We start from the raw sequence: 27063 nt of genomic DNA, 5'->3' as shown, positions 1-27063 counted from the left end.
ACAGATAAGCTAAGGGTATTCATTAAAGCTAACGGCACTGTAGCCTGTTGTGCAGTGTTGTTGTTTAAAAGAAATGCAGTGGTGACATAATGTTTTTTGTAATTGTTGTTGTTTGATTTGGGAAATCGAGCTGAAAAATTGCACTGTCACATACATTTAAATGACGTACGCACTCATTCATCTTGTTGTCCACGCTCCACTCCAATTTCCCAGGTGCACCGGGCAGGTCTTAACCAAGCAATGATAATTATGAGCTAGTTGGTTTCTGCATTGTGCATCACACAAAGGGGATTTGCTCCAAACTAAGGTCATGCTAAAAAAAAAAAAAAAACAGGCCTGCACACATTGTACATAAGCCTGGGTGTCTGAATTGCTGGTTATGTCACTACGTCATTTCTTTTTTTCTTCTTTTCTTCTCTCTCTCCATATTAATCATATCAAAAATAGTGGTGTAACAACAGTAACCACAGGCCAAGCAATAATAGTGCTTTACAAATAGTGAAAACTATCATTAAATATAAGGCACATGCAAAATTATTAATAACTAGCATTTATTTCAAGGGTTAAGAAATACTGTTTTCTCTGCACAAGAATGTTTTTTCTGGATCCACACACCTTTGGTGCCCTTCTCACTCTGTGTGGATTAGCAAATGGTTTGTTTCTGTGGTTATAGACACCCAACCCTAAAAGCCTTTATTCACACTGTTCTTGTACAGCCAGACATGAAAGTCACCCAACCAGACTGCAAACATAACAACAGCTACGCTCTCCATTTTCCCTAAAGCTAAGTGTCTCTCTCTATTTTGTTTTGGACTGAAAATTGCCACACTTCAAAGCAAGTAAGCATTTGGGTCAAAATTTGTTATCAGATTTTCCAAGCTGTTGTTGACATATTAAATTCTCATTTTGAGTTGCTGGAACAGCCGACATCCTTCAGACTTTATTTGGTTGTGTTTCTCTTACTTTGAGCAGAAAAATAATGGCCTTTATCTGGAATAAACATGCTCACTTATTAGCTGATTCCGAGCCAAAACCCATTTCTTGTTCACTTCCCCCCTTGTGGGTGCCGGGCTCTCTTCCAGTGTTGAACTTTCACAGCCTCAACAACAATATGAGAACAGAGACAATAAAAACGAGCATCTGCATTACTTTCTGCACTGAATGTTTTGGATTCAAACAGGAAATCCCACATTGTACACACAATCTGCTGAAAGCTGTCACTATGTCTTGTCATGGCAAATATGTTGAAAGTGAGCTGAAAACAAGTTTTCAGAAACCAATCATTTACAGCACAGTACCTACATCTGTCTTTTCAATCAGTCTAATCCAGGGGTAGGCAACTCCAGGCCTTGAGGGCCGGTGTCCTGTAGGTTTTAGATATCACCCTACATCAACACACCTGAATCAAATGATTAGTTCATTCCCAGGCCTCTGGAGAACTTCATGACATGTTGCGGAGGTAATTTAGCCATTTGAATCAGCTGTGTTGGATCAAGGGCACATCTAAAACCTGCAGGACACCAGCACTCGAGGCCTGGAGTTCCCTACCCCTGGTCTAATCAGTACAACCCATTATTCAGTAACAGGTAGAACCAACTACAGCAATAGCTTTAATTTTTATGTATGACTTTATCACTCTTCATGACAACATTGCTTCAGTTGATGGAGGTTTGTGGGTATTCTCTTAAGTGCCGACTACAGCATTTCAATCAGGCTTAAGTCTGGCTTTGATTAAGCCATTTCAGCACCTTGATCTTTTGTTTCCTTTTTCAGTAACTTTGCTGTGCTTGGAATCATTGTCCTGTTGCGTGACAATTTCTTCCAAGCTTTAGCTGTCAGGCAGATAGCCTCACGTTTGAAACAGTTTTTTCAATGACCGCAAGGTACCCAGGTGTCACAAAACGGCCGGAGGCCGAGCACCAAAATTCAAACCCACGTGCAGAAACCCCAAGGCGGAGGCAGAGTAAAGGGTTTAACAAAGGTTTATTAACTAACACCAAAAAATGACGTGGATTGGATTTAAGGCTTGATACATGGGGCATGAGGGTCTTGGCCAGGGGAGTGGGATAAGCAGGGGACAGGTCCAAGAAAGCAATGGCAGATATACATGCTATACTTTATTTTGATGTGGAAAAACACAGATGTAAAGCATAATATTAATAAGGTTTGCATTAAGGTGAGCCCATTAAGCACTACTATTGTGCAGGCCTCTCTTATAATAGAGATTCGTGCCTTTTAAACCAGTGTAAGCACAGTGGAAAATGCCATTGTCATTATGGTTGGTTTACTTACTGGTGGGGCAACTCTTAAATGAAAAATTGATGTTATTAAAGAAAGAAAGAATAAAAGAAATGTAATTTCTATATGCTACAACACAACACAGCGGACAGAACATTACAAAATGAAAGACAAAGCATTTCTCCAGAAGTTTATTGAGTACGTTTAAATTGTAGATGAAGATGCAATAAACTAGATGTGGTGAGTAATGTTAACTGGATTGGCAGTTAAAGACTTGGAGTCTGCAACTTAGTGGCTACGGTGTCAGAGGTCACCACGCTATCCATTTCCTCAGTGACCTTTGCTTCTCCATCAGCAAGCCCTGACATTTCACCCCAGTTTCCTCCTGGCTGGACCCACCTTCTAGGAGCGGTCTCCAGGGAAGGTTTGAAAGCTGTGCTGAAAGGTTAAAGATCACTCAAGCTAGTAATAGTAAAAGTGGTATTTTAGCACTATTTAAGTGCTATTTTAATACAATGTATATAACTTTAGGTCATTTTGACTGTGCAAATTACAAAGCGCCCAAACTCAGAACCAGTTTTAAATCCTCAGTATTTTCACTTTTCATTCAGTCAGCAAGTAACAAACACGATTCCTGTAATTGTTTGGCGAGAGATAACACAGGATGTAATCCTCTGAATCTGAACAGCTTGCTGATAAATCAAAAGTAAATATATTTGTCTTGCAAGTAAATTACCCCTTTTCTGTGGATGTTAGGGTAACCAAAGTGTGCAAATTCATTGTGCTGGCCTTGCACACAAACAGTAGATTTCACCACTCTCTGCTCTGTTGGTGGCCTTTGTCACAACAGCTGTGTTTCTCTAAAGTTCCTCTGCTCAGTAGAATGACTGGTACAGATGCTTTTCCTAAAATGTTTCACGTTGCATGTGAATAATGAAAGTATAAAATTGATTTTACTGGATGACTCTCAGAAGATTTTGGCTTGTCCGATCATGTATGATTTTTTTTAACGCAGCACTTCAGGGTGTGTAACTTTGAGTAGATAATGAAATAATCGCTGTCAGCAGGTACTGAGTGTGTCAATTCAAAGTCACAGCAGGGTGTGATCAGTGCAAATCTTCAATGCCAAAAAGCTCTATATTTTATGAACCACACCTGCCCAGTCTTTAATCATCACCTTCACTTAGTTTTCAAGGTAAACGCACGGGTCACTCCCAGTCCAAGATTTGAAGTGTTGTTTTCTGCTGTGGCGTGGCATGGCATTTTACAGAAAGCAGTCAGCATAATGAAAATGCTCTTTATCATTACGGTCTCTGTGTTTATGTGTGTGTGCATGTGTTTACAGGGTGAGCAAGTGTGAAATTGTCTTCAGCACATGTTTTATTGTGTTCCATGGCAGGGGCAGTGGAAGCAGCAGTCGACAGGCTGCAGTTACGCCTTTTCCTCCAGACTCTTTCCCTGTTCCTTCCACAGCTGTTGCAGCGGTCCAACCCTTTTCCGACCTATGCCGCATACACACAAAGAAATACTTGGTGCTTGTTGCGTTTGCAAATGCATAAAGAAAGTAAATCCCACTGCATTAAAAAGAAAAAGCAATTGTCTTATAAAACCCTGGCATTTGTAAAGACCTAACACTGAAAGATGTTAGGTTAGAATGACAATATTTGCAAACTATTCAAAAAGTGGCACTCCAATCAAGCTGGCAATGTGGCTCGAAATAAGTCTGTGCATGGTTTCCGCAATAATTCTACGACTGTGTGTTTCACATAAACAGGATATCTAGAGAGGAAAAGCTCAGGGTGGGAAAAGACAGAGGTGGGCTAGGATTAGAAGCACTGAAACAAATGCATGAACAAATAATTGTACAATTGAGAGGAACTACTGAATCACCACACTGAAGAAAAACAATCATACAACTCCAAATGAGAAGATAACTGCAGACTAAACTACTTTCCCAATGAAATACTGCTGGGAGCTGCAAACTGTGATGTTGAGATAAGAACATAATCACTGAAAACCAGCCTTGTGCCACAACTTCTTCTTATTATTATGCAGCTTATCTTCTCAAACCTGGTCTAATCCGTTATTGTGGCACAGTGTGCAGTTACATAACTTGGAACAGCATCAGTAAGATGGAGGAGTTCTCACACACACTGGAAGACCATCATATGATGGGCACAGCAGAGTACAAACGCACAATGCAGTGCAAACAGGTGCAACAAGTCCAGCTGGAAAACAGTGGGCTTCCTCTTAAGCTGCTTAAACGAAGTCAGAAAGTTTCGATCTTTTGGTTTTTAGGGCGAACAGTAGCGTATTGTCCCAAAGCATGTCGAGAGGCTGATTTCTACTCGCGGGCGGTGACCCTCTTTCCAGACAAAGTGTTTCCCCTCACCATCACTGACTCACAAGGTAGAGCCTATTACACAACCGACGGGTTGAACGGGGTTAGAACAGGGGAGGTGAATTACTGATGGATGATCCATTTTTCGAGATAAAAGATTTTAACAAAGTGGATGACTTTTGCGTGAGAACGGAGCTCAGCACATGTCCTATTTGCTCGAGGCTGGCTACAAGTCAATTATGCTGTAACTGCCAGTGAAGAGGAAAACCCATTGGAAAGGTCCAGAAGAACTGAGAGAGAGAAACAAGGTTATTATAGTTCGCTAAAACTAAGTTAGAAACTACAAGCTGATTTTAATTTAATTTAATTTAAAATTTAAATAAAAAGTAGATGTCTGAAAAGGAAAAAATGAATGAACATCTTTATTGAGACTCTGGATGTCTTTAAGTCGACTGCTTTCAAAAAGTTTTGTGTTTTTATTGTACTGATATTCCTAAACCTTGCCTCTGACACATGCCCTGCACACAATAACGATTAAAAAGACTAAAACTAACATAGAAACGAATAAAAGTTGAACTAAAACCAAACACTTTCAAAGAATAAAAACCAAACTGAATCAACAAAATACAAAACTATCATAAGTCTGGAGAGAAACCAACTGCCAGGTCGACCCACCACGTAGCCGGATTATTGCTTTATTTGGTGGAAAAACTGAAGATTTATGAGTATCTTAATCTTCCAACTTGTGACACTGTTAGCGACTGTACACTCAGTAATTATACGATTAGACTCTGACAGCTTATTTGTGTGGTTTTTTTTTTTGTTTTGTTTTTGTTGGATCTAAGTTCCCATTTGCTCTTAAACAAACAAAGGGATAGGCCGTGACAAGTGTTTTCAGTGGAAATGAGGAAAGAAGTCGAGAAAGAGTAAAGGGTGTGTTTGCAGTTTTGTGCAGCAGAGATTCCTTCTCGGTCATTATTTGCGAGAAATAAACAAACAAAAACTAATTAAAGAGCATAAAACAAAACAATAAAACATAAAAAGTAGATGTAATTGACTCACAAAGTCTTAACAAGCTCATAAAAGTCAAGTGCGTAAAACAGTGCAGAGCACCATCTCCAACTGTTTGATCTAAAGTTGCTACACTGGTTACTAAATGATAGAGAGAATAAAAAATATCAGAAAACCAGCTGTACAATCAACCCCATGTGTACAGGAGAGCCTTTCAGATAGTCCAGGACTGCAGCTAGCCAGGGGGAGTCTCCTCTAATCCTTCCCCACCCCAGACATCTCGTCTCTGGGATTGCATGCCGCTCAGTGCACCCTCAGGTGGATCTAAATTAGATCTGGCAAAGCCTGGATCAGTCGAGTATTCCATCAAAAGAGACTTTTCATGGTAGCTAAACCCTGGAAAAGTCACATATTCACTCACTAGCCATTTTAAAATATTGTTATTATTAGTCCTACAAAATGCAGGAGATGTGCAAGTTGTGTAGAGAAATGAGAATCTGCATTAGCACGGCTGCTGTTGTCAGTGTTAGAGATTCCCAGAGGGGGAATAAAAACAGGGCTGAAGAAGGTTGTCTGTCAGCCAGTGTTATTGATAGAATAGACTGACAGCTGCTGTCATGAAAAGAGCCGCTGTGTTCTCCACGCTGTCACTCTGCTCCTCACAGAGAAAAGAGGAAGGAGGTACACGGGGAAAGATGAGCTGGCAGCGTGAAACGAGAGCGGTCAGAGAGTCAGAGGGACAACAGGTGATGACTGCAGAGATTTACAGGAGGCATCAGGCAGGTCCCGACACCTTCACAGCAAGCACCGGCTCTAACCTGTCCCATTTCTGTTCTCTGGATGCAGACACAGACAGGGTTAACTTCTAAAATCACTATATAAAAGTACTTATAAGTGTTGGCGTGTGACTTAAATGAGTATGATCTGCCGTTTGTGCTCTTTTTTCCCCCTCTAACCACAAAGAGACACATCTGAGAGATGCCTGTTTGCAGTTTTCCACACGTGCTAACTAACTTTTGATCTAAAAATGAGAAAGCGATGAGTATTAAACCTAACTTGAAACAGAAACAAACAGGCCACAGCAGTGGATTTTTGTGCATTCTTGTTTTGTTGAGACACAGCTTCAAACCGCAAGATGTATGCCTGTAAAACATCAGTCTGCACCAAAAGGTGCCTTAACTAAAGGCTGTGAACATGAATCAAACTACCACTATCTGATGATTAACCATACAAAACAGCTTGAAGTCCTATATCTGCCTGCCTATCTGCTAAAGTTTGCAGTTTTTTCTAAGCCCGTTTCACTTCTTTGGAAATTCGACTCTGACAAAACAGGGAATAAGAATGAGTCATTTCAAAATAAACCTTTACATATGTGAAAGCGATTGAACTTTATTTTACTGTGCCAGCATTTTGTTCTGTGTCTTTCTTCTGTCTGTCTTACAGATAGAAAGATGATAGTGACAAATATGTCTAGTGCCTCAGGCCATCTAACCAATAAAAGATAATTTGTGCTTGGCTTCCTCTTTGCCATTGAAAAAAATCGTATTCTGTTTTACTATTACACTCTTCGGCCTCCCTGGGAAGGTCTATGTTAGGCACTGGAGAGGAAAGTTTGTCCGTTATTCGAACCTGGTTACATCATAAACAATGTGGTTTTTGTCCTGGTTGAAGAACACTGGACCAGCTTTTGATCCCTTCAAGGATATTTGAGGATGTGTGGGAGTTTGTCCAACCACTCTTCGTGTGGTTTGTGGACTTGGAGAAGGCATTCAATCGCATCCCTCTGAGATACCTTTGGGATGTACTTTAGGATTATGTGGTGCTCGCCATTGCTACAAGCCATCTGTCTCTGTGCAACTGCTGCAGGAGCCTGCTTTTCATTGGTGGCAATAAGTTTGGCTCATTCACAGTGCGTGTTGGTCACATTTGTCACAGATTCTTTTGATGGTTTCTGCGGACAGAATTTCTACGTGTAGAGATGGGGTGAGGAGTTCAGTAGAGCCGCTACTCCTCCAAATCAAAAGGAGTTAAGTTGTTTCGAACATCTGGCAAGTGTGACTCCTGGTCGCTTCCTGGGTGAGGTGTTTCAGCTATGTCCCACTAGAAGGAGGCCCCAGGGCTAGACACATTGGAGAGATTACATCTTTCTGCTGGTCAATGGATGGATGGATGGATGGATGGATGTTTTTTTATTAGCAATCTTGTGAAGCCATTTGGTTTTTCCCTGATATTTGTGTTCTGTGTGAATTCAGGACTTCTGTCTGGCTCTGTTTCCTTTCTTGCTCGTTGTAGTTTGTAATCAAAGGCAAGTTTAGCAGATGCAGATGGGACATTTATTTGCCTTGATGCAGATTTGTTTTTTGTTTTTTTGCAGCTTGCTCATTATAGTCAGAATGTTCCTCATAGAATGTAATCATTTTAAAGTAAAATTCAACTTCTTTGTGAACTAACACTTATCATCAGTGTAAATAGAATATATGAGTTTTGAATTACAATGCCTCAACAACGCTCTTCTTCTTTGAGCTGCTCCCTTTAGGTTTCCCCACAAATGATCATCTGCATCAATCTCATCCTATCCCCAGCATTCTCCTTTGACATACCAGCCCTCTGCACACGCTCCTTCACTACATCCATGAATCCTCTCTATATTCTTCGTCTTTTCCTCCTGCCTGTTGCCATCCTTTGTTCACTTTAACCCCAATCTCACCTCTGCAAATCCCAACTGTCTCAACTTCATCTCTCTACTCTATCTTTGCCATCTCCATCATATCAGCCAGCTCTCTTTCCACTTACCAGCCATTTCCCCTGTATTTAAAGTCCCTGGTCTCACCTCTACACACCTGCCTTCATTTTTCATTTTATGGCAAACACCCTTCCTCCTGATTTATCCAGGATTGGGACTGACATTAGCCGTATACTTGCTTGTAGCTCCCCTGCGACTGGGTTAGTGCCTCAACAAGGTTACAGCCATAAAAATCAAAAGGATCCATTAATGTGAAGCTGTAGACAGGTTCTGAAGTACTTGATGTTCAGAACTGGAAAGAGCAGAGGAATGTGAAAATTACTAATTACAGAACAACATGAGCTCATGTTCTGTCGACCCAGGGTTTCATAGTGCTCTTTTTTATATGGAGTCAATGATAATGCTCCTCTGTCTTAAAGGGAGAAAAGCTAAAACAGCTTGTTTCGGATTGTGGATGAGATGAAAGGCTCCACAGTTCCTCTGAGCTTGAACTGGATAAGTGCTTATTAAATGGATGCAAAGCTACCGTAGTGGTGACCAAGAATAGAAATATAGAGTCGATATGAGCATAATAGGTACCCGTTTAGCTACGAATGACTGAATGCAACAAAAGTATTCAACAAATAAACAAATAACTCCCGAGGAAAGCATTCCAAAACACTGCTAATAATGTGGGTCATCAGCTTGTACTGGATCTTATCCGAAAATAAATGGGCTGAAATAATTTAGGCCACTCAATTGGTGGCAGAATTTTCTGGGCTGGTATTTTAGCAGCACAACAGACTCCAAATATCTCCCGGCTTTTCTGTGATTTTGATATCGCCATATCCACAATTGACGTGTGATCGGACCCCTTGCTCTCGGATGCTTCCTAAAATAGCTCGTGTGAAAGCAGGGTCTGTTGTGCGGAGCTGTCACTGACCCTTTCGGCAGGGGAAGATGCGTTCACACTGACTGCCTTCCTTGTGACCGTAGCCTGCACAAAGATAAAGCATGTCACATTCAATCGCCGTAGACACACGGTACCCATGACATCATCCTGTGCACAAGAGGCCGGCGAAGCGGTGTGAAGAGTGAGAGCAAAGCAGAGGAACGTGAAGAAGAGCACACAAACCAGGCGCCCTGTGCATGCTTTGAGCACACAGAGCAAAACCAACATGGGCAGTGATGTCAGCTGCTTTCCCATAGATAGGCTATGGGAAAAAACTGGGGTGCAGCCCCCCTTTTTAACATCTTCTAGCATAAATGGCATATTAATCCCTCACATTTAATTGGAAAAGGTAGCATTAAATATGTCACTCAAAGAGTTGTTGTACATAACCACTTAGTTTGAATATAAAATAGTCACTAAATTCTGATGCTGGTTGATGTAAAGCTTTAAAACCATAGAAAGGATTCTTGCAGTTTTGTGAAAAGAGGTAGAACGTCTTAGTAGTGGATTACGTCACATTTCCAACTACAGACATGTTCTGGATTTGAGGAAATAAAAGATCTAAAGCACAGTGTCTTAGACCAGTCTGCAAGGCTCAAGAGCTGAATCTGAGAAATGGGTTTACAAAGGTTGCCCTCTGTTGGTGATTATGAATCCTGCAGAATAGTTGCACCTAAAAGCTGCATACCGTGCAGCTTGTACAGCCAAGCTGACTGCCTATGCTGAGAAAGGTTTTTGAAAACCAATTTCTATCTTAATTAATTCAGAATTTATGCTAAAACTGCACCTATTGTGTTGGGGAGTCATGCAGGTATTGAATTTAGAAATAGATGGAACGAAAAAAAAACCCAAAAGCCCTGTACACCCCCACCCCTCTTTGTCCCACAATGAAACAATCCCAAACATTAAAGAAATTATATGGCTCACCATTGTCCCTAACAAATATCTGGAATATGTGGAAATTATTTTCCATTCCTTAAATTTTTCTACATTTTCAGCTGATCTACTCATTAAAGTATGCACAGTTGTACAGTGTAAAGTATTTCCCCCCTTCCTGATTTCTTAGGTTTTTATATATTTCTCACAATCACGTTTCAGATCCTCAAACAAATTTTAACATAAGGCAAAGTTAACCTGGTAAATAGAATAAAGAAATTCATTAGTGGAAAAAGTTATCTACCTTCCTCCCCATGATGAACTAACTGTGATTAACCACATTTATCAAAAATAGTAAGGTCAGTTTCTCCTGCCACACCCAGGTCTGATTACTGGCCTGTTGAATCAAGAAATCACTTAAATAGAACCTATCTCAGAAGTGAAGTTCGCTAAAAGATCTCGAAAAGTAACGCATCATGGAACTATCTAAAGAAACTCGAAAACAGATAAGGAACAGTCACTGACGTCTGGAAAGGTCTGGAAAGCGATTTCTCAGGCAATGCGACTCCAGTGACTCACAGTGAGAGCCATTATCCACAAATAGAGAAAAAATGGAACAGAGGTAAACCTTTGCAGGAGTTGCCGGCCTACCAAAATTACTCCAAGACAGCAACGATGACTCAGCTAGAAAGTCACAAAAAACCCCAAATCAACATTAAAGAACCGCAGGCTTCACACGTCTCAGTTAAGGTCAGAGTTTATGAGTCAACAATAAGAAAGAGAGTTGGGAGAGTTCAAGGAGAAAACCACCGCTGACCAAAAAGAACACAAAGGCTCATCTCACAAAACATCTTGATGATATATTTAGGAATTTAAGGAAAATAGTCTTTGGATTCAGAAGACAAACGATGAACATTTGGGAACGTTTGAGTCCCGTTATATCTGGCATAAAACTAACACAGTATTTGGTCAAATAGAGCATCACACCAGCAGTCAAACACCGTGGTGGTAGTGTGATGGTCTGAGGCTGCCCCAGCCAACATGTATATATGGGCCCCACCTGGTTTTTGCGCGGGCTGGATGGGTATCATGTGGGAATGGGCTCAAACTGGGCTTTTTGTATGAGGCCTACTTGGGTTTTTCACATTAAACCCATATGGGCAATCCCAAGTGGGCACTTTTAGTAGGTCCTAGCTGGGTCAAACATGGGAAACACACGTAGGGCCCACTTGGGTTTTCCACCTAGGATAGACATGGGCTAATACAGTCATTTAAGGATAGGCTGTTGTTGTGTGCCCCAGGTGGGGCAAAGTGAGGTAATCAATATATGTTTTAGTATCGATGACACAGGTGGGGCCCACCTGGTCAAACTATATGGGTTACACATGGGCAAATGCAAGTCAGAACCTAAAAACATGTCTATGTGGGCCCCATATGGGGCAAAGTGAGGTAATCAATATATATTTTTAGCACTGATGACACAGGTGGGGCCCACCTGGTCAAACTGTATGGGTCCCACATGGGCAAATGCAAGTCAGACCCTGAAAACATGTCTATGTGGGCCCCATATGGGTTATGTTAAGTTAATATGGGCTTATATTTTATGTGGGCTCAGGATTGTTTAGTATATATGGGACCCACTTGGGTTTCTCACATCAAAACCATATGGGCAAAACCAAGAGGAAACATATAGTAGGTCCTAGCTGGGTCAAACATGGGAAACACTTAACTTGGTCCAAAATGGGAAACACACGTAGGGCCCACTTGGGTTTTCCACCTAGGATAGACATGGGCTAACACAGTCATTTAAGGATAGGCTGTTGTTGTGTGCCCCAGGTGGGGCAAAGTGAGGTAATCAACTTTGCTGCTGCAGGACCCGGACGACTTACCGTAATTGATGGAACTTTGAATTCTGCTCTCTACCAGAAAATCCTGAAGGAAAATGTCTGGCTAGCACTTCATGCCCTGAAGCCCAAGCCTGTTTGGATTATGAGTGGTACAATGATACACAACACACCAAGTCCACTTCTAAATGACTTAAAAAATAGGAAAAACAAAAACAGAAGCAAAATAAAGATATTTTAGTGGCTTAGTCAAAGTCTGCATTAAAAACAGGTTCGAGGGCAATTACTTTTTCACAAATTGGGATTTATTTACTAAAATAAATCATAATTTATCTCATTAATCTGTGTTTAATATTAAGCTTTGCTTGGTGATCTGAATGATCTGTGACAACTAGTTCTTGAATTGTATATTAGTTAACATCACTACCACTTCAGTTTTTGCGCCTGTTTTATCTGCATAGCAGAGCCGCGTAGATCTCCAGCTGTGCATTGCATAATTTAAACAGAATCCACCCACTGTTATATAATGTCGGTGTCTCACATTATTCTCGTGTGGCTGTGGTAACACGTTACAATCCACAGACGACCTGCCTCGTGAATCTTAAAACCGGTTCTCTGCTGGCTTTTTCCATTTGCACTCCGTCTCACTGCACCAATGTGTTCTTCCGCGCAGCATCGTTCCTAATGTGTTTTTTTTTTAAACTTTAGTAAACAAAGAAATAACACGCGATAAAGGGAGAAAAATGTAATCACAAATCTTCTGAAATATTTTTACATCGCTAAGTGCGATATTTATTACAGTTTTACACACGTGTCTCGGTAACGGCGGTGAACGGATCTAGTTTATCTCAAAAACGAGTTCCACCCATCTCGCCATTTTATGATCCACTGCTGCTTTGTTGGGAAGGGGAAGCTAGCAAGAGCCATTAAACAAATAGCACGTAACATGTTAGCTTAAAAACGAGCTCTTAACAGCAAGATAATTGATTGGGTATTAGCCAGCTGATACTAACCACTGCGAGGTCTACATTTGTCGCTTTAGGGAAAAAAAAACACACCATACGTTAGGACATTAGTTTAGCTAACTCTGCATAGCTATTGGGGCAACGTGTTTGCTGCTTGTCGCAATTTTTTTCTCTGAGATTGTTATCTGCTAGAGGACACATTGACGACCACCGTGCAAGACTCGAAGACCGAGGAGATGGCGAGCTCAGTGGGAAACGTGGCCGACAGCACAGGTTTGCTGTTTTTATGCAAGTAATTCTACACAGAAGGCAACAAGGCAAGCTTCAAAGACGGTGTCCTTGTGTAGGTTTTTCCCCCTTAGATGCGATCGAGCTAGTATCTAACAAGTAGACCTTAAAAAAAATAGGTAAACTATTTTAACCCTGTTTTTATTAAATTTGTCTCTTGTCCAACGTGGAAGAACATGTTAGTAATAGCAACGCGGGTTCAAATTTCTACCTCGTATCGCGACAATAAAAGCCCTAAAGCTAACATTAGCGTAATTTAGCTTTTAGCACAGGTTTGCGTCGAAGTAGCCGCAAATTGTCTACTAGTCACACTTTAACGCAGACGAATAAGCATTCCATGAAGGTGCTTTAGCGGTTTGCTCGGGGTATACCATTTTTGTTTCATTGATTTCATGTTTGAGGGTCGCTGTGAAAGCTAAGTCAGCACAAAGGCGCTTGAAGATGTCTTTGAAATTTGTTATCGGGGGGCCTTGCTACTGAAGTCTGGCCTGTGTCTACCGCTTAGCACAGATAGCCTTTAGGCTAATGGTAGCATTATCCCAAAGGTTATCGGCGATACTAATACCAGAACGTTCTGAAACCCGGTATTTTCGCGCATTGACTGGTGGTTTAAGCAGTTTAAGCTATACTCTTTCCACAAGTAATGTTACGTAAGTGTCATGAACGCTTGAGCAAACCGGATCTACTGCATTATTAGCCCTGCAATAAAAGTTTAACTGTATGATGCGGCTTTGTTTTCTCAGCCCCACCTTTGAATAACTATTTTGTTTTGTTGGAGCAGAGCGTTTTGATGTGTTCACTACCACTTCAGTGGTAGTTATAATACTATATATATATATATATATATATATATATATATATATATAACATTACAAAAGGCCCACAAAAAATAAAAATTGTATTAGAATAAGTTACAATAAAGTAATCTGGTGTTTCAAAAAAAGTACATATTTGATATGTGAAATTACTAAACATCCAAAATGTGTTATGGAGAGTTTTTGCCAGAACCTCTCACACCTGTTTCATCCATCTGCTTGCCTGTTTTCCCATCACACCCATTATTTTCTATTTTCCTCCATTTTTTTATTTGTTAGACTTTATTGTGACTCCTACCAACACAATAAGATGTAAAATCCCCAAATGTGTATCATGAGTCCCCCCCCCCCCCCCCCCTTTTATGTTGAGTTCGATTTGTGTTAGTCACTCTTCTTAAATTAAAGCATTTGTCTTATTTTCCTCTTTAAAAAAATTCTGTTTATCATTTGTCTGATTTTAATTTTTTCCATCACCTCTAACGTGTCGTTTTCCCCCTCCTTGGCTTATGTTGGTGCTCCAGAACCAACAAAACGTATGCTTTCCTTCCAAGGGTTGGCTGAGCTGGCGCACCGGGAGTATCAGTCAGGGGATTTTGAGGCAGCTGAGCGCCACTGCATGCAGCTGTGGAGGCAGGAGCCTGATAACACAGGCGTGCTGTTGCTCCTGTCCTCCATCCACTTCCAGTGCCGAAGACTCGACAGGTGAGGTGTTGGGGGGGTGGAAAAGCACACTGGGCATGTGAACAGTAGCAGAGGAAAATGGGTCGTCTTGGCTTTGAGTGCACACACTGGGGAGTCCTGTGGAGCAGCTGGGCTGTCTTGTGCAAATCCTGTTATGTGGTTTAACTTGGGTTTTGTGCACTTCTGGTGGTTGGAGTGTAACCTTTCTTTTCAGGTGCTTTGGTCTTTCAAGTAACATGATCTAAAGGCTTTTTCACTCATTTCAAATCCTTAAATGTGGACAATGCCAGTATCATTACAGCCTTGTAATGCTGTTGAATTTGGTATTTAACCATAATTCAAATGCTAAACTTGTATGCTTTTGTTTACCCCAAAAACTGTTGGTTAGTAAAAATGTTCCATGACAGCTCACAGGATCAACTTGAATATGGTGATCTTCTTCGTAGTATTTTCATCATAACTTATTTTGGGCTGTACTGCCTGCATGTTTGCATAGTAGACATTTGAATAAAAAGTTGTGCTCAGGTGCTGAGACTCATGTTAATGTGTCTTGATATTTGGGATTTTCATCATATTTGACAATGCATCTTAAACTAATTTTCTGTTCTTTAACATCTTGGGCCTTGCTGTTGTTTCTACACAGCAGTTTGAACCAACTGTGTCAGCTCTGGAGTGTAACAGTTTGTGCATAATCTTTCCTTGCAGGTCTGCTCATTTCAGTACCTTGGCCATCAAGCAGAACCCAATGTTGGCTGAGGCCTACTCCAACCTGGGGAATGTGTACAAGGAGCGTGGGCAGCTGCAGGAGGCAATAGAGCATTATCGCCATGCTCTGAGACTCAAGCCAGATTTTATTGACGGGTACATCAACTTGGCTGCAGCTCTGGTGGCCGCAGGAGATATGGAGGGAGCCGTGCAGGCTTATGTATCCGCATTACAATACAACCCAGTGAGTTAATTTATATTTTTTTCTAAATTGTATGTGTCAATGCCCTATACATTTATTTAGTTGGAATGGCCACAAATAGGCTGTTTATTGAATTTTTTATTTTTTTCCATCTTCACAGGATCTATATTGTGTGCGCAGTGACTTGGGGAATTTGCTTAAAGCCCTCGGGCGTTTGGAAGAGGCCAAGGTATGTTACAGCGCGTTGGCGTATATTTAGATGTGGCGTTTGTATTTTTGTGGTAGATCTTTTTTCTTTCTTTCTTTTTTTCCTCCTTGTCCATCAATTTTGTTTTTAGTGTCACTCACTAAGACCATAGATGTTTTTCTTTTCTCCGCTTTGACATTTTTAAAGCAGTCTTACTATTCAACCCACTTATGTGAAGGACAGAAAATAGAAGCATCTCCTCATTTTTCAGAGTTGCAGTGAGCTTCTTATCCCCTTATTTTAAACCTTTTTGAAGTACTGGACTGTAATGGGTTAACACCCATATGTGGAAATCAGGTTTTCTGAATTTCTTTAAAAAAAAAAACAAAGCAATACACATACTTTTTTTTTTTTTAAGACAGCTTACATTTTTTAAAAAAATTTTTTTTTTTTTTTTTAGTGTACACATTACATTCGTCTCTACCCTATATCACTTTTAGTCCCAATGTCCTTTGCTTTACACAGACCTCTTATCAGAGATCAGTCCCTTTCCCTTTCAGGAAGAAAGGCTGGAGTTTCAAAATTCACACAGCTGAACTAACCTCGGCCCATGCATTTCCATAAAGTTGACTTTGGAGGAAAAACGCTGGCTCGGTCTTTGAAGAAATTATGAACTGATGAAAAGTTAGTTTATCTTTGCAGTGCAAAAGATAAGATGGTTTCTAACCTAACTACTATACTCCTGTATTGTTTTTCTTTCAAGTGCCCTTATGACAGGTTCTTCTCAGTTTGCTGTCAGTTTGGGGGTGCTACACTTCAATTTGTCACTTTTAAATGTGTCTATATTCTTGGGGGGGGGGTTACCTGAATTGGGTTAAATTTGTGATATGGAGTTGTCTTGCTGGTTACAGGCCATCTTATTTCGTGCTAGAGGGGGGTAAAGGAGTGGGGAGGAGCATCAGGGAGTCACAAGCTCCCCAGCTCTGTCGCTCCGCCCCCCCGCGCGCTTGCTGAGGATTGGTGGAGTGGGCGCGCTCAAAGCTGTCTTCCTGACCCTTCAGTTTGATTTAATCAGTGCTTGAGCACATTCCCAACAGTGCCTTTCCGCACATATACATCAATTTTTGGATCCACTTGATGGATTTTATCCAGCTGGTTATCTCTTCAGATATCCACTGCTTTTGAATTGTTAACTGAACATATGGATTTAAGAGCAGTCATTCTCACATGCCTTAAAGTGGCACAAATGCTGTCAGGCAGACAGCTTACCATCTGTACTCCACCGCCTGCGTCAGATGCTGGGTTAGAAAGACAGAAGCACGCGCAACAGCGATGACCTCTTTATTTCAGAGCTGTGGAGGCTTCTAGATACAAATAATTAAACCACAGACCTTTCTCCATTGGCCAGGACTCAAGAAAGCAGGCCAGGATAAAGAAATCAAAGTTCTATAAATATTTCATGAAAATGCAAAAAAAAGAAAAGAAAAGCCATGATTAATACTTCTTCCCTTTTTCTTCAAATATGTAATATTATTCCCAAAGAAATGGGATCAGTTCATTTGGGCAAGATCAAGCCAGTAACTGCCCTCCTGTTCTGTGATTGTAAAAACTGAATTGAGAATTTACTGGAAGCTTGACTTTCCCTGGTACTGCACAGATCAAAGCCTTTCTTCCCTCCCAGTTACCCCTAAAGCATTCCTTTTGTTTTCTTTGAAATGAAACATTCATTTGCATGAATGAAAACTAAGGCTAGTATTATAGTTTTTGTTTGTTATTTGGACGAAAGTGCTTTTTTATTTATTTTTATTTCCATATTTAAAAAAGAATGTATTGTTTGAGAACTTTTACTAACGATCTTGTTTTCTGATTTTGTCTCTTTTGGTTTTTCCACAACTGATATTGTTATTTAGAAGGTTTCAGGTGGGTGACACTATTCCTGCGTAGGTGCCTGGCGGAAAGGAACACTAGGGCAGCCTCAGTCCTCTCCTCTTCTTCCAGCCAGCTGCGACCACCACTCTGACAAAGTCCAAAAATATGGTAACGGGTTTGTAACTGCCAACAAAAGAAAAACCACCTTACTTCATGCTTGAGCTCCTCTGTCTTGTGGCTTCCTTTTGAAGAGCAAAAGAAAAAAGTAAAAATTAAAAAAATAATTATAGTAGTAATAATAATAGTAAGAAGGGCATTACAGTAAGCATTTCTTAAAATATGCTATACTAATTACCCAATTTTATATTATGTAAAAAAACAAACTTGGTTTTGGAAGCATTAATCATGAAAAACAAGTAAGAACCCTCTAACTCTTACATTTTGGTTATTTTTTTCCTGTTTTGTTTTGATTTCCCTTCTTTATTTGGAGTTGCAGCGTTCTGATGATCATGCAGATAGTGCGCTGTGAGTCTGCAGTAACGCAGGGGCTGCGCAGCGATATCTTCCAAGCAACCAAAAAGGCGGAAAGCGCAAGCGTGCGGCTCCCCCATACCCTTCATTCCCTTTGGCCTGTTAGTTGTGGACCTCCCCCCTCTTGCAACCAGCCTGGTTGCCAAGTGCCCCTAAATTTCAAGTGTAATTGGCTTATGACAAAACCAAAGACAACGTTTTGTGACAAATGGCAGTGTAATTGTCTTAGCATTTAACCACTGCCTATCTCTGTATTCAGAGCCATTTTGTGGGTGCCGAGTGTGTGCCAGTCTGGTGTTGCAAGTGTTCAGTCAGGGGTTGTTGGTCTGCAGCTGTTTCACGTGGCCATTCAGCAAGCGTAGCGGCGCAATAAGAACCTTTGCCAGGAGCAAGGTCATGCAAAGAGCATAATATGGTGCACAGGCGTGGTGCCAGTGGTGACCCACGCAGCGCGCTCGCGTTTCTTGCGCATGCATTACAGGGACTTTCACCTGCACAAAATGCCCAGCATCCCAGGTTGTGAGATGCCTTGCTAACATCAAATAGAGATTTCATGCAGTTCGTTTGTTGTTACTTTAAATTTTAATAAAAATTGTTATTAGGGTGGGCAGACAGCAGATTTTACTGGCTCTAGTAACCACTACATTTGGTAAGGATGTGGTCATAACTGGAGGATGAGGGCCTATGTGTGGGTGTCGGTTGGATCCGCGCAGCGTAGGAAAAAGCATTGCAGCTTTGCGCGGCAGACTTGTGCGCAGGCGAGCCCATGCTGTAGACTCACTTTTTGCCATCATGGAGAATGGTCACTAATTTTGCTTTCTCTTGCTTTTTGTTTTCTCCTTTGCTTTTATTCTCAATCTCTTTTTTTTTTTTTTTTTTTTTTTTTTTTTAATCAAACCCTTCCCCCCCCCCCCCCCTTCTATGCACTATACCTCTCCCATTCTACCTCTTCTCCTTTCCTGTGGTTATTTTAAACCCATTGAAGGCTTGTTACCTGAAAGCCATTGAGACTCAGCCCAACTTTGCCGTGGCTTGGAGCAACTTGGGCTGTGTGTTCAATGCCCAGGGAGAGATATGGCTGGCCATACACCATTTTGAAAAGGTCAGTTGCATAGTTTTTTGTAACATTAATCAAACTATATTATGAGACACCTTAACAGTATCAAATATAAAGTCTTTTTCCTTGGTTTTTAGGCAGTGACACTGGATCCAAATTTCCTTGATGCATACATCAATTTAGGCAATGTTTTGAAGGAGGCCCGCATCTTTGACAGGTGAGTCTAAATCATGACAGATTTTTCTGTCAATGCACCACCCTTCCACATTCCTCGATACCTCGTTTAATTAAGTCAGACAATGTTCATTTCAGCACATCCTTGTCTTTGCTCTTCGTAGAACTGTTTCTTTTTTTTTTTTTCTTGTTTTTATTCAATTGACTGGGCAGGGCAGATTTGCTGTGCTTACTGCTGTCACAGCAGTAATGCATCTGCTTGTGGGTTTTTTTTGTTTTTAGGTTGTAGCATACATCATTTCATTTTAAATGTTTGCAGAATATTCATAACTTTTATTCACATCTTCCAGAGCTGTGGCTGGATACTTGAGAGCCCTGAGTCTGAGCCCCAATCACGCTGTTGTCCATGGAAATCTGGCCTGTGTCTACTATGAGCAGGGCCTCATTGACCTGGCTATTGACACCTACCGCCGTGCTATTGAATTGCAGCCCCACTTTCCTGATGCCTACTGCAATTTGGCAAACGCTCTAAAGGAGAAAGGAAATGTAATGTGTTTTTTGTCTCAAATCTTGAGTACCTCTGAGGTCATTAAACACTTACTGAGTTTTTACTGACTGAGTTCTATTTTCCCTAAAAGGTGTCTGAAGCCGAAGAGTGCTACAACACAGCTTTGCGTTTGTGTCCAACTCATGCCGACTCCCTTAACAACTTGGCCAATATCAAGCGTGAGCAGGGCTACATCGAGGAAGCAGTTCAGCTCTACAGAAAAGCCTTAGAGGTGGGTTTAACATTGTCAAGATTAACAGATTTGAAATATTCACTTTTACAGTAAAAATGATCATGTGATGATACTTATTCAAACTTTATTCATCAGGTGTTCCCAGAGTTTGCAGCAGCTCACTCTAACTTGGCCAGTGTGTTGCAGCAGCAGGGAAAACTGCAGGAAGCCCTCATGCACTACAAAGAGGCAATCAGGTTTGTAAATGAATGCTGGAGACAACTGTGGACTTTGAGTTTATGCCTGAAATTAGCTTTCTTTTTCTTTGTTGGGCTCATGTTTAATCACTCCAGTCACTTTTCTAAAGTGAGAATAGCTGTCTTAGTTCAGACATGTTACTGATCTACTAACTTTAAATGGATGTTTGATTTGTAGCATTCCTAAAAGTCCCGTTGGCAACATTTAGCGAAAAAGCTGCTATCTTAATAACTGCTGCTAAATAACTTAATTTGTACATGAAAATAGAGCAGTAAGTATACTGTGAAGCCACCTGAGTGTTGCCAGATATGAGTGAAAATTAAATCCATTAATTTCTCTCCTGTGACACTCCTATGATTATTTACTTTTGTGTAAAAAGATCTGACAGCTGAGTAATTATGTTATGTGGTCTGTTTGAATTTTAGAATCAGCCCCACATTTGCTGATGCCTACTCAAACATGGGGAATACACTAAAAGAAATGCAAGATGTTCAAGGAGCTCTGCAGTGTTATACCCGTGCCATCCAGATCAACCCCGCCTTTGCTGATGCTCACAGCAATTTAGCCTCAATCCATAAGGTAGGAATATTTCTTAATTTTACTCTTCATATGCTCTCTCTAGATGATAGATAGATATAGCACTTCACTATTAGTTATCCACCTCCAGGTTGCTTCTGATGTTGCTTTTCACATTAAATTAGTAAATTTAAAGATGTATTTTCACACAAACCTAATTAAAAATTGAGCAATGGATACCTGAGTTGGCACCCGTTTGTTAGTTGAGTATGCCTTTTTGGAGTTTTAATTTTTATGTTGTTTGTATTTATTTTATTTTTAGGATTCTGGAAACATCCCAGAGGCTATTGCATCTTATCGCACAGCCTTGAAACTGAAGCCTGACTTCCCTGATGCTTACTGCAACTTGGCACACTGCCTACAGGTGTTCATCTGCTGTTATACTGCATCTCCTTTCTGTTTTTTATTTTTTTTACTTCTGCTGTTATCAAAACAAATTTTCTGACTACTTTTTGTTTTTGTTTTTTTTAATTTATTAATTTATTTTTTTGTTGTTGTTTTTGCCCCTCACCTTTTCAGATTGTGTGTGACTGGACAGATTATGATGAGCGGATGAAAAAGCTTGTGAGCATTGTGGCAGACCAACTGGAGAAGAACCGCTTGCCCTCAGTGCACCCACACCACAGCATGCTGTATCCGCTCTCTCACAGCTTCCGCAAGGCCATTGCTGAGCGCCACGGAAACCTTTGCCTGGACAAGGTAGACAAAATGATCAAAGCAAGTAAACCTTTAATATATATTTTGGGAGGGTGGAAGGTGGCTGGTGATGGAAGTGCCTGCAGGGTATGGGGAAGGTAAGGGGGGTGGGCAAGGTACTGGGTATAAAGAAGTAGAGAAGCTGGTGGTGAGTGGGTCGCTTGGAGTGATGAAGGTATAGGGGGTAAGAAATGATTTTTGGGCAAACAATTTTTTATGTTGTCAGTCAAACATCTGCCATGTAGACTTTACTGTCCTACTGTACACGTATTCTTATAACATTACTTACTCCACAGATTAATGCACTGCACAAACCGGCTTACGAGCATCCTAAGGATCTGAAAGCTAGCGGTGGACGTCTGCGCATTGGATATGTAAGCTCTGACTTTGGCAACCATCCAACCTCCCACCTGATGCAGTCCATTCCTGGAATGCACAATCCTGAAAAATTTGAGGTAATTTCAACTCAGAATTGTTTTTTATGGTTTAAAAAAATGGTGCTTATTACACTCTGCAATGTATTGACACAGCGTTGACTAAAGTCTTCATTTTGTTTTCCTTACCCTAAAGGTGTTTTGCTATGCACTCAGCCCTGATGATAGTACCAATTTCCGTGTGAAAGTGGTCGCTGAAGCTCATCATTTCACAGACCTCTCACAGGTAACTCGTAACATGTTGTTTCCTCAACAGTATCTTTCTATTTATAACACATCAACCTTGAGCATTTCTATTTTTAACTTGGAAGGCATTTCAACCATTGTGCTGTCAGATGCAATGTCAGGAACTCTAGCCATTTACATAAACTGTAATTTTTGTCTCCAGATACCTTGCAATGGCAAGGCAGCTGATCGTATTCACCAGGATGGAATCAACATTCTAGTGAATATGAATGGATACACCAAGGGAGCAAGAAATGAGCTCTTCGCCCTCCGCCCTGCCCCTATTCAGGTAAGCCTTACATGTAAATTGTTAGCCTGTCTAGGGGATAGCTATATTTATAAGCTTGTGCAATATACTGACCGTGAGAACGCACAGCTAACAATTTATACCTATTCAATAGGCTATGTGGCTAGGTTACCCTGGAACCAGCGGAGCTCCCTTCATGGACTACATCATCACAGACAAGGAGACATCGCCTACGGAAGTGGCTGAGCAGTACTCGGAGAAACTTGCCTACATGCCCAATACCTTCTTCATTGGAGACCATGCCAACATGTTCCCTCACCTCAAGGTTTGTCCAGCCTTACAATGCTGCAGATTGATTCTGTGAGCTGTCTTGTTTTCCTAAAATTTTACTTTCACTGTTGTTGTAACTTTATTTATTTTTGACCAACAGAAAAAGGCAGTGATTGATTTCAAGTCTAACGGGCACATCTTTGACAACCGCATCGTTCTTAATGGTATTGATCTGAAGGCCTTCTTGGACAGTCTGCCCGATGTCAAAGTGATAAAGGTGAGTAAGGAAAAATATCCAGAAACTTTATTAAAACAGATGTTTAATCTGAAACAATAATTCTGATTATTGATGAACATTGTTTTTATTTATTTTTAATTTTTAATCGACCAGATGAAGTGTGACAACAACCAGGAATCTACTGGTGACACAAATGGAGCCCTGTCCATGCCTGTAATTCCCATGAACACAGCAGCTGAAGCAATCATCAACATGATCAATCAAGGCCAAATCCAGGTCACAATCAATGGCTTCACTGTCAGCAATGGCCTAGCCACCACACAGGTAAGAGTCACTATTAGACGTACACACTTGGCCACTTTTGCTTCATGTAAACACACTAACTGTCTGGACACCCTGGTCACGTTCCTATATGTTGTCACATGCTGCTTCTTTTTACAGAAGTATTTTAGTCAATGTTCCCTCATTTAGGAGGGACTTTAAAACAAAACACTTTACAACAAATGTAAGCGTTAAGGCCGCTCGACAAACAGCAATATTTTCATTCCTCATGTTTAGATCAGTAACAAAGCTGCGACTGGGGAGGAGGTGCCACGCACGATTGTTGTAACAACTCGTTCTCAGTATGGTCTCCCAGAGGACTCCATTGTCTACTGCAACTTCAACCAGCTCTACAAGATTGATCCACCTACTCTCCAGATGTGGGTCAATGTAAGTTTGGACTGTCCTTATTATTAATGAACTGGAGTTCCTTTAACTAAGAAATTCTGTTTAAGGGCGTTTAAAAGTGTGTGTGTGTGTGTGTGTGTATATATATATATATATATACACACACACACACACACACACACACACACACACACACACACACACACACTGTGTATAAAGAAAAAAAATAAATAAATAATCAATCTCTTAACATTTGTCTTGTTGCAGATCCTAAAGCGCGTGCCCAACAGTGTATTGTGGCTTCTTCGCTTCCCTGCAGTTGGTGAGCCCAACATCCAGCAGTATGCTCAGAACATGGGTCTGCCAGGCTCTCGGATCATTTTCTCTCCTGTGGCCCCCAAGGAGGAGCATGTGAGAAGGGGCCAGCTTGCTGATGTGTGCCTAGACACTCCTCTGTGCAACGGTCATACCACAGGCATGGATGTTCTCTGGGCTGGAACACCCATGGTTACTATGCCTGGTGAGCAGAGTTTTCAGGAATAGGCTTGGCTACCGATTAGGGCTGCCACAAACGATTATTTTGATAGTCTATTAGTCACCGATTATTTTTGCGATTAGTCGACTAATCAGATCATGCATCCATTGGACGTAAACGTACAGCTTATTGCACCAGCATGCATCTGCTCTTATAACTATCATTAGCTTACAGCTTTAAGTGTTTAAGGTATGTGCCAACTAAAAATAAAGACAAGATGATAGTTAATAAATTTTAATGAAATTTGCAGATTGTTTCAGTGAAGTTTAATAAACTCCTTGCTATCTAAAATATAACGGGACACCGGAGTATATTCTCGAGCATCTCACACTTCTGATAATCAGTTGTCTGCTTGAGGTTTATTCAGCTGTGTAAAAACTATAACTTTAATCTCAGCCAAACCGATTTACTCAGGAACAAATAAAATACTAAAAAAAAAGCCAAACAGTAACATTTTTAAGTTATCTAAGTGACTTGCATATGTTTAACCTGAGTAGCGAAAGACTGTTGTGGGTTTGAAAACAATTTGTCCGGGGTTCTCACCGGCTCTAGTGAGCTTTGCCCCCGGCTCGCTATCGAGCTAGTGGGTAACAGACATCAGAGCGCTTTTCAAAATATGTGGTGTCTTGATAAACTGAGCAGATATTTGAGGTTTACACAGCTACATTCTCGCCTGAAAATATGTTAAACGTTTATTTTGTGACCTAGAAAGAATAATAAGAGTAATATTAAAACTAACTAGCTGCCGCCATTGTTGGAAACTGAGCTGGGCTGCTCTATGAATTCTGGGACAAAGCTACTTCTTCTTCAGGGTTTTCCTTGTACATGCAGTGCTGCCATCTTGTTTCAGTCCGTTATTACACTCTTAAATCCTACTACTTATTCCTACATCTTTTGGGATCTTACAAAGCTTCAAACGACACGTCGACTATTAAATCATTTGACTATTTTGATAGTCGACATAATCGTGACTAGTCGACTAATCGTGGCAGGCCTACTACCAATTGTTGCCATAACACAAGTTGAATAATTAACAGATTTTAAAAAATATAAAAACATGACCATGAGAAGAATGTTAATTGAAACCTGTTTTCTTTTAAAATATTGACACCACTGTAGGTGAGACTCTTGCATCCCGTGTGGCTGCCTCACAACTCAACTGTCTGGGTTGCCCTGATCTAATAGCTCAAAGCCGCCAGGACTATGAGGACATAGCAGTCAAACTGGGCTCTGACATGGAATAGTAAGTAGATGTTTATCCTAAACACTTAATTTTATTTATTTTTAAAACATCCTTTGTCACCTGCTAACTCTGATTACTCGCCCTCCTCCTATAGCCTGAAGATGGTCCGAGCGCGTGTTTGGAAGCAGAGAATTTGCAGCCCTCTTTTCAACACCAAGCAGTACACAATGGACCTGGAGAGGCTCTATCTGCAGATGTGGGAGCACCACAGTAATGGCAACAAGCCAGATCACTTGGTCAAACACCAGGCAGTAGAGGCTAGTGAAAATGCTTGAACTGGAAGCATGCAGAATTATTTTCCCCTTTCTCCCAGCCATTTTAAACCCCCATCAGCACCATAGTTTGAATGGTCCGTTTCCACTCCAGCCCCTTCTTGTCGAACTTTTGTCTGTATCACTCTCCTTTGCTATTAATGGGACTCTTGTTTTCAAGGAGCCTACACATGTTCACATTTATATCCCATTTACACTGATCGTTGCCTCTCACATCTGCATCTACTGAGCCAGATTGATCCTGAGACATTCAGGCAACTCTTCTGAGACTCTTGTCCTAAAACACAGTATAGGTATTTGGTGAGCATGAAAGGATTGTGAATGCCTGGCTTCCCTTTTTTTTTTTTTTTTTTTTTTTTTTTCCCCTTTTTGGTACTTGGATCGATGGATTTACTTTCTTCTGTCATTGTGCATATGGGACTAAGTGCAGCTTGTGGAGAGAATTTCCAGCCGTCATTACTTGTTGATCTATTTATAAATGGATTAAGAGTGTTGTGTGTTTTTAAAAATGACATTGTTGCACCATGGAAATTGTACCTGACATGTTTCATCAGCTTTAACATGCAATTATAAAATATAAATTGCAACTCCTCTTTAGTTTTTTTTTTTTTTTTCTTTAACTCCTCTCACATACCTGCAGAAGTAGGTGTTCTAAGTTTCTGAAAACGTGACAAAATGAAAACTTCTGAATGCCAACTTCATTAAGCAAGGACTGTTTATTACAAGGACTATTTATTATCAGGACTATTATCAGTTCTCAACATGTTCATAAGACTGGACAAATCTAGATAAAGCAACTCCTGTTAAGTCGGCGGGGAAGACCTAAATGTAATTTTAGATTACATACCTTATACATTCTTTTTGGGGTTTTTTTTGTTTTTGTTTTTTTTTTCTTTCTTTTTTTTCTCCTTATTAAATCACACAAACCTGAAGCAGGCTGGTAAGTATTTCTGAGCAAATTTTTTTTTTTTTTTTTTTTTTTTTTTTAAATTCTGTTTACCTTTATGCTGTCAACGATGCCATGAGGCACTATATATAATAAATATTGAGATGGCAATCACTTTGTATGGTGTTTTGTACTCGATGGTAAAGCCGGTGGAAAAACTGAAACCCTACCCCTTCTTAAATCCTCATCAGTGTGCCATCAGCAGCTCACAGCACCTTGTTAAACTTGGTAGATTTATGTACTTGTATTCAGCTGTGCCTTTCTGGGTCCATTGGAG

The 27063-nt window shown here is 40.6% G+C and overlaps 1 protein-coding gene across 9 annotated transcripts; it reads left to right on the top strand.

Moving 5' to 3' along the window:
* The first annotated feature begins 12865 nt into the window (after positions 1 to 12865).
* Positions 12866 to 26437, top strand: LOC120724064 (UDP-N-acetylglucosamine--peptide N-acetylglucosaminyltransferase 110 kDa subunit). Of its 9 annotated transcripts, none has more exons than XM_040016017.1 (22): positions 12866 to 13222; positions 14604 to 14754; positions 15439 to 15682; positions 15801 to 15869; positions 19213 to 19329; positions 19422 to 19501; positions 19809 to 20004; positions 20097 to 20237; positions 20334 to 20434; positions 20861 to 21014; positions 21274 to 21375; positions 21531 to 21728; positions 22004 to 22162; positions 22278 to 22367; positions 22530 to 22655; positions 22768 to 22938; positions 23044 to 23160; positions 23275 to 23445; positions 23680 to 23832; positions 24058 to 24310; positions 25433 to 25568; positions 25663 to 26437. In XM_040016017.1, the coding sequence occupies exons 1-22, from the start codon at positions 13186 to 13188 to the stop codon at positions 25841 to 25843; spliced, it is 3147 nt and encodes a 1048-aa protein (XP_039871951.1). In that variant the 5' UTR covers positions 12866 to 13185; the 3' UTR covers positions 25844 to 26437. The 9 variants fall into 9 exon arrangements, with proteins under 9 accessions (XP_039871951.1, XP_039871949.1, XP_039871947.1 ...); XM_040016015.1 differs by having other exon boundaries at positions 14574 to 14754; positions 21531 to 21710; XM_040016013.1 differs by having other exon boundaries at positions 14574 to 14754; positions 25445 to 25568.
* Positions 26438 to 27063: the final 626 nt, after the last annotated feature.

The sequence above is a fragment of the Simochromis diagramma genome, unplaced genomic scaffold (genome assembly GCF_900408965.1).
Source record: "Simochromis diagramma unplaced genomic scaffold, fSimDia1.1 OVJJ01000685.1, whole genome shotgun sequence".
Lineage (NCBI taxonomy): Eukaryota > Metazoa > Chordata > Actinopteri > Cichliformes > Cichlidae > Simochromis > Simochromis diagramma.
Note: the sequence above shows the minus strand (reverse complement) of the source record. Positions and strands in the feature narration are given on the sequence as shown.

Excerpts from the sequence above, each read along its gene's own strand:
- LOC120724064 (XM_040016011.1), top strand. The coding sequence starts at position 13,186 with ATGGCGAGCTCAGTGGGAAACGTGGCCGACAGCACAG. Across the intron at positions 21,015-21,273 it reads ATTTAGCCTCAATCCATAAG|GATTCTGGAAACATCCCAGA; the intron begins GTAGGAATATTT and ends TTTTATTTTTAG. Across the intron at positions 22,656-22,767 it reads TCCGCCCTGCCCCTATTCAG|GCTATGTGGCTAGGTTACCC; the intron begins GTAAGCCTTACA and ends CCTATTCAATAG.